Source organism: Sprattus sprattus (genome assembly GCF_963457725.1).
Source record: "Sprattus sprattus genome assembly, chromosome: 17".
Classification (NCBI taxonomy): domain Eukaryota; kingdom Metazoa; phylum Chordata; class Actinopteri; order Clupeiformes; family Clupeidae; genus Sprattus; species Sprattus sprattus.
Genome location: NC_137915.1, coordinates 15,975,839 through 15,983,642, shown reverse-complemented (window position 1 = coordinate 15,983,642; position 7,804 = coordinate 15,975,839). Strand labels below are relative to the sequence as shown.

Genomic DNA, 7,804 nt, shown 5'->3' with positions numbered 1-7,804 from the left:
AGACAGACAGACAGACAGACAGACAGACAGACAGACAGACACAGCTTCATAACACAGGGAAGTGTAGAGTATGTTTTTGAGGTGTAGACAATATGGGTTTAGATTTCTCAAGAAGGCCCACGATATCTGCCTGTGTTTTGCACCCGGCACCCTGACATGTATGCGTCTAGAGCTGTCTATGAGTCCATAAACCATCTTCATTGCTATATGATGTTTCATGTGTAGCAATCCACTGAGTTTATGTGTTTTCAATGGATTGTGCTGAAATAGCTGAGCTCCAGAAATTGATGTGTGGATAGATATGGTCTTAACATGATCCAATAAGAATGAAATAAATCTGTGTGTCCAATTGAAAGCTAGGTTCTCAGTCATGAAATGACACAGGGGCCTCTGTTCACATCATTTCCCTTTACATACATTAATATGGTCAGTGTGTAGGGAGTGTGTGGATCCTAGAAAGATGGAGGAAGGGGGATATGTAGCAGTGTTTTATCATCGATAACTGAATTTGCCCAAGTGTGTGGTGTTGCTGAAGTGTGTGTTGATGCTGAAGTGTGTGTTGATGCTGAAGTGTGTGTTGTTGCTGAAGTGTGTGTTGTTGCTGAAGTGTGTGTTGTTGCTGAAGTGTGTGTTGTTGCTGAAGTGTGTGTTGTTGCTGAAGTGTGTGTTGTTGCTGAAGTGTGTGTTGATGCTGAAGTGTGTGTTGTGTTGTTCCCTCTCTCTCTCTTTCTCTCTGTGTGTGTGTGTGTGTCAGACTCACGGACCGGCGGGGCGCTGCGTCACACCTGGACCGCCTTGTTGATGCTCCTGGCCACGCTGCTGCGCAGGAACACCGCCACGCTCTACCCATCTGTCGCTACGGCGATGCACAGGCACTGGCACGCGTTTTTAGGTAGGGAGTCTGTCGGTTGGGGCTCTGTGTCAGTGATGCGCGGGTCACAAACCACCCGAACTCGCCCAATGCTTTGATGCAACCCAAACGCCACCCAAACGCTGAAGAGGACCTATTATGCTCATGTTCAAAGTTCAGAATAACTTTTTTGGGGTCTATGAGAATAGATTTACTTGCTTCAATGTTCCCAAAACACAATATTTTTCTTATACTGTACGTGATCCATGCCTGCTTGATTTTTTTCAAGAGGGGAAAGAACTAGAAAAGCATAATAGGGCCTATTTAAAAAGGCTAAATCATGGACAGGGTGCCTTTGGGCTTGGTCAGACTTCTATGTTTAAACTGGGAAAAAATGCGGCACAAGCACTAAACCTTCTCTTAGAGTGGACAAGGGTGTTAGGCGATAATGTAGTTCCGCTGTGGCCGTAACCAGCTATAAGGTCATCGAGGTCCGGACAGTAAACTATCAACACATTAAGGGTAAGGTCTATCAATGGCCACACCCTGTTAGGCTTTCTCACGGCAAGGACCCAATCGCAAACCAGATTGCAAAAAACTCAGGATTTATTTTCTTCCAAAAACAGAACACAAGCAATATATGGGCCATTCTACCGAATTGATGCAAAGTCATGTCGGATATATTTTGAATTTTTGTATGTTTTTTTCCCAAAACTTTGACCGTATGTATATTGTACCATATCTAAAGTACACATATCTAGTAAAAGAACTGTCAAGTTTTATATTGTATTTTCAGAATGTGTTGGAATGTTTTTCCTCTTCCAAAAATTGTCACTACCGAAACATCACATTTACTATAGTAAAAAAGTATTATTATTGACCTGTTCAGATTGTGTTTCCTTCCCTGCTCTGAAGAGTATTTTTAAAAATATTTCTTGAAGATTTTCACAATGAAATCCATAGAAATGAATTTTTTACCAAATTTATCAATTTATCTGTTTCGGTAGTGACTGCACTGTTTCGGTAGTGACTGCACTGTTGGATGGATGTTCATTTCTCTCCCAAAATCATCCAAAAGGTGCTCTGGGCCTCCCTTTAGTCCACACAACACATTTATTTAAAAATGATGGGATTGAACTACTTGCCATTTCATTTTGTCACTACCAAAATCATCTGGTCACTACCATATGTTTCGGTAGTGACTGTTTCGGTAGTGACAATTCTAGCTAACTTTAAGCATAAATAAAGAATTTTAGCAAGCACACGGCTTGCAAACACATCTTTGAAGAGGTGTACACACATACAAACATAAGATTTTCCATGAAACCCCAAAAGGTTTACTTAATTGAAGAAAACATGCGTTTCGGTAGTGACAATTCTTAAGGTTACACATCGATTTTCAGACTTTGGAACACATTTATATAAAAACTATGGGATTTAGCTACTTACCATTCAACCATGAGGGACAGAGATGCAGTGTCACTGCATGGTCCAAAATGCAGAGTCGTGGCTAAAACACAGGCTCAGCCTATGGACTAAAACTCTTGTGTTTCGGTAGTGACATGAAAACTAGGGACATGATTTTTTGAGTATAGTAAATTGATTTAAAAATTAAACCCACAATAAATCTAAATATTCCAAGTTCTGTTTCAACCCAATCATAAAGATCTTTGAAATTAAATCATTGAAAAAAATCAAAAAAAATTGAAAAGTGTTATTTAAAGGCATTGAAATTTAGATGTCAGGGTTGGGGACAGCTACTTCCCAATAGAAAGTACCCTATACATGATGATTTTGTATATATTTAGCTTATCACTATCTCATGTAATGCATTGGGTTTATATAGACCATAACATTTTCTAATTTAATATCTATGCCTAAATACCTAATTGTTTTGTAAATAGATTTTATTGTTGAGGGACTGCATATTACACGAATTCGGTAGAATGGCCCATATCCAAAAAGGCAAAAACAGAATTCCAAGGGCAAAACACAGAAGATCGCAAAACAGAAAATCGTATACGATACCACTCGGGAAAAGACAGAATTCGGGCATAGATCCGCATTGAAAAGAATCACAATCCGACAGTGAACTAAAGAGGGACAGAACAATATATAGCAGGGGGAACAGAATTACACAGGTGAAACATTTCAGGTAAGGCAATAAACGATAAATTGGGGCAAGGAAAATGAACACAGGTGAAACGAATTCAAGCACAAACTGTCAGCGAAATGAATGGGAACAGAGCAATACACAGGTGAAAACAATAAGGGGAATTAACAAGGCAAAGGAGAAACAATTTGGCCAAAAAATCACGGGTAAATCGGGAAACCGGTGAGTTAACTGAAAGGTCAGGGAAAGGCAAAGGGCGGAGTCAGCAACCAATAATAAACGCACATGGCCTGATCACAGGAACAAAACAAACATAGGAAAGCGCGTAGCAAAACAGTAGCAAAACAGAACACAAGCAGCGATCGCAATAAAAATGTCTTAGATCGCTGGGATCTTAACACACCCACAGAAAACAAATACAACTGATGAAGAGATCAGTCAAATTACATATCTCACACAGACAAAGGATCTTAATCTCAAGTCAAATGCAAACAGCAACAGATTTATAAGTAACAATCCCACCCCCAACCCCACCCTCAACTGACCCGCCCCTCAATTCGGTACAGGTGTGTATTTTATGTGCATGTGTGTATGCGTGCTTGCGTGCGTGTGTGTGTGTGTGTGTGTGTGTGTTAGTGTAAGGCTGGTAGACGGCCTCTGCCCAGCAGGAGCTGAGGGTGGCCTGTTGCGGTAGGCTGTGATGAGCCTTGTTTAAGACTAATGATGGATTTGTCGGCTTGTGTCAGGGCTGGTAGGGGGCCTGAAGGATGGCTCTCCTGCACCAGAGGAGCTCAGCAAGCACAGAGGGAACAGCCTCCTCTGCCAGCTCTGCTCGTAGTTACCACATGGATCTGACTTGTTATTTTCATTCAATTTGTGTTTTGTTGGTTATATAGTACAAGTGTATATTGATGTCAAATATAGCAGATGCTTTAATCCAAAACACAGTGCACATATACTATTTAGATCTACGCAACCTTGTATACGTGTCAGGGCTAGACACTCTGAGCGCTTGTGCGACCGAGTTAACTCAATTAGGTTGTGTAAGATTTTGAGACGTCCAGCAGTTAGGATAAGTCACAGGCGGAGGGTGTTTGTGCAGGGTAGGGCAGAGTAGAGAGTTGAGTCTGCCACTGACAGGAGCATCCATAAATCTTACAGAACATCATCCTGCTAGATTTTTAAGATTCAAGCCACTCGAAATCCCTCAGCCAGGCAGGGGTAAATGTGTACCTTTCCTTCACTCACAACACTCCCCGTTCCCATCTCCCTGGCACTCTCCCCTTCATTGGTCTTCTTATTCCTCTCCAGACCATTTGGTGATTTGAGTTCCATTACGGTAGACATTGTAGGCTATATCCTTCCATTGAGCATTGGTACTGCTAGCATAACACTACTGGTGATTTGACAGAAATTAGGCATACTTTTGCATCTTAGTAGGCTAACTTCTCACTTGTTTTTTAGTTTTTTCGCAAGCCTTTGAATCTGAGAGAAGTGAACCACTTGAGGTAGCCAATTGTACGATGCTTAACCCATGTTGAAATATAGAAGTGTTTGGAGGGTGTAGATTTCTTATGTTTTATTCAACGTCGTATATATTTTATAGGCCAATATAGTCAAAGTGCGTTTAAATATTTGTTCAGGTTCAGACACCCAAATTTTTTCTCACATATGCAAGTGAAATGGTCACACTGCATGTTGTCGCCTGGTGGTGACAGTTACTTCAAGATTAGTCTGTGACTTCTCCTTTGATATTCCTTACTGTTTGTCCCTTTTCAGCCACCATATCACTGTGTGTGGACCAGAGGTCTTCTGATCCTGGCCTCTGCACATCTGCCCTTCACTTCCTGAGTGTGGTGCTATCAGAAGAGGCTAAGAGGCGGGACCAGGAAGTGACTGGTCAGCTGACCCCTGATCGCCGCAGCAGATTGGCTGAGCTGTTGAATGGCACCCCAGGAGAGCAGCTGTGTGAGCTTCTACTACAGGTAGATTCATGTTTCGATGTAGACCATAAGCAATAAACAGTCAACATTATAAGAAATTTTATGAGGTTACAGCAGTGTACCATATAAACCTCACTTTCCACACCTCAAAAGGATGTGCTAGTGTAAGAAGGCTAGCCGCCATGGCTTTCAACCAGTTTGCAGTGTGATGTAACTATTACCTCGGACTTCACAGATGAAAAAGGTGCAGTTCAGGAGTTTAAGGTTTGACTGAATGGAAACAGTTGAATTTTGTCGTTTTACTTTTGGTGGTTCAGGAGGTAGAGGAGTCCTTCGGCAATCCTCACCAAGTGTCGAAGTGTCTTTGAGCAAGACACTGAACCCCCAAACACTCCTGATGTGCAAGTTGGCACCTTAGATAGTAGCCTCCGCCATCGGTGTGTGAATGGGTAGATGTCTGAGGCATTAATCTGTAAAGTGCTTTGATATGAAAAAAGTGCTTTTTCTATGAGTGCTTTATAAATAGAAAAGTGCTATATAAATGCAGTCCATTTACCATTTTTTATTTTCTAAAGTGCAAGGTCCAGTACAGGCTGAGTCTAAGATAAAGCCTGAGATATGAAAAAAAAGTTTCATAACTATCTTTTGACTCAGATTAGATTCTTTCTTTGATTCTAGCATAACATAAAGAGAATTACGGATATTAGCTGGCTCAAGTTAGAGCCTCTTTGTTTCTGCTGACATAAGACAGGCAGAACTTCAGAAACACTTTATTTGGCTCGAGTTCGTACCTATTTGTGGATCTGGCATAAGATGAAGAGAATATCAGAAAACCTCTTATTAGCTTATATAAGCTCCTATCCTTGGTTCTGGTCCTTATTCAACTTAATAAAGTACTTATATTTTGTGTGCAAGTCACTTAAGTTTTGAGCAGCTCTAAATAAAGAAATAAATGTCAGTCTACAACGTTTATTCTAGAGATCTTCAGAAAAATGTGTCAGTAGCTCATGGTGGCTCTCGTCTGTGGTTCTGTTCAGAGGTTGGAAGCTACTCCACCACAGGACCCACTGAAGAAGCCCACAGCTGCCGCTCTGGCTGCCCTCTTAGCCAGCAGTCCCAGTGCCCAGAGCTATGCATGCAAAGGTACCCCGGCCACACACACACACAAACACTCTAGCTAGCTATATGTGTGCAGGTCATAACCCACTTCCTTCCTGTATCTCTGTTTCAGCTGGGCTGGTGGACACCACAGTGGAACAAATGAAGCAGATTCACTCCCACCTCAACTTGGACTCCCTCAAGCCGACCAAGGCTGCACTGCGCAAAAAGGTTGGCCTTGTCTCAGTGGACACGTGTATTGATCACCACTCATTCATTTCGGGGCCTTCGATGGAGCCGCTAAGAACCGATAGAACATGGGTTTTGATGAGTCATTTTTCTCTTTGCACACACACACACACACAGGAGGAGAGCTATTTGAAGGAGCTCAAGATGGCCCTGGAGCTCCTGAGAAACTGCCTTTATCAGCACAGCGAATGCAAAGCAAGTACACACACACACACACACACACACACACACAGACACTCACACACTCACACACATTCACATACACACAGATGCACACATACAAACACTCACACAGGCACATGCTCATTCACATACACACACTCACACAAACACACACTGCAGTGCTGCCTACATTAGCAGGCACCTTCGTGTTAGCTCGTTCTGGCTCGTGCAGTGTTTTATTTATTGTGATGACCATGACATTTTCATCAAAGAAATTAATCACAGGCCCCTGTTGTGTTGATGTTCTCTCTCTCTCCTGCCTCTCTCTCTATCTATCTCTTTATCTCTGTCTCTCTCCTGCCCCTCTCTCTATCTCTCTCTCTCTCTCTCTCTCTCTCTCTCTCTCTCTCTCTTTAAATCCTACTATCTTCTCTCCTAAGTTTTTTCTTTTTGTCTCTCATGCCTGTCTCTCTTCTCTCTCTTCCATTCTCATATATTCTCCCTTTTCATATCCTCTCCTCTTCTCTCCTCTGCCCTCTCCTCGCCTCTTCTCTCCTCTGCCCTCTCCTCGCCTCTTCTCTGCTCTTTCCTCTTCTATTCTCTCTCCTCTCCTCTTCTATTATCTACTCTTCTCTTCTATTCTCTCTCCTCTCCTCTTCTATTATCTACTCTTCTCTTCTCTTTCCTCTCCTGTCCTCCTTTCTTTCCTCTCTCCTCTCCTCTCCTCTGCTCTGCTCTGCTCTCTCCCCTCTTCCCCTTTTCTCTGTGACAGACTGCTGCCACAGAGTCGTGCCTGGCTGCCATATTGTACGCCCTCTGGCCCTGGCTCCTGTTGGATGACCCATGCATGACCTCTGCCGTGGAGCTGCTATGTGTCTACACAGCCAACTGCAGCACTGGTCAGTATGCCCACGTGTGTGTGTGTGTGTGTGTGTGTGTGTGTGTGTGTGTGTGTGTGTGTGTGTGTGTGTGTGTGTGTGTGTGTGTGTGTGTGTGTGTGTGTGTGTGTGTGTGTGTGTGTGTGTGTGTGTGTGTGTGTGTGTGTGTGAGTGTGTGTGTGTGCCCTGTAGTTGTGTGTGAATATGTATGACTTTGTGCTTGTCTGTGTGATGCCATCTGTATGTGTCTTTGTGTGTGTGTGTGTGTGTATTTGCATATCCATGTGGTGTGGTGCATCTGTTCTCCAGTATTTAGTGGGTCTTCTTCTCTGTGTAGCTGTATGTGTGGGTATATTTGTAATCTGTAACTGTTTTTGAAACTGCTGTGTCTAGCGGTGTGGGAACAATAGTTGGCCATGCCTGATGCCTTTTCACTTAATTTCACTTCAATTTGCCTTCAACCAGTTCTGCAGCAAGACTTTGTTTGTGTCTGTCTGTGTCTGTGTATGTC

General features: G+C 42.8%; 1 protein-coding gene across 1 annotated transcript in view; it reads left to right on the top strand.

Moving 5' to 3' along the window:
- rttn (rotatin) overlaps positions 1 to 7,804 on the top strand; it is a gene marked incomplete at its 5' end in the record, with an annotated part of 59,124 nt that overhangs the window by 43,325 nt on the left and 7,995 nt on the right. The window contains 6 exons of the mRNA XM_080854960.1: positions 755 to 892; positions 4,743 to 4,948; positions 5,944 to 6,049; positions 6,138 to 6,235; positions 6,371 to 6,448; positions 7,188 to 7,314. Coding sequence (XP_080711086.1) covers positions 755 to 892; positions 4,743 to 4,948; positions 5,944 to 6,049; positions 6,138 to 6,235; positions 6,371 to 6,448; positions 7,188 to 7,314 — 753 coding nt within the window. The remainder of the gene's footprint in view (positions 1 to 754; positions 893 to 4,742; positions 4,949 to 5,943; positions 6,050 to 6,137; positions 6,236 to 6,370; positions 6,449 to 7,187; positions 7,315 to 7,804) is intronic.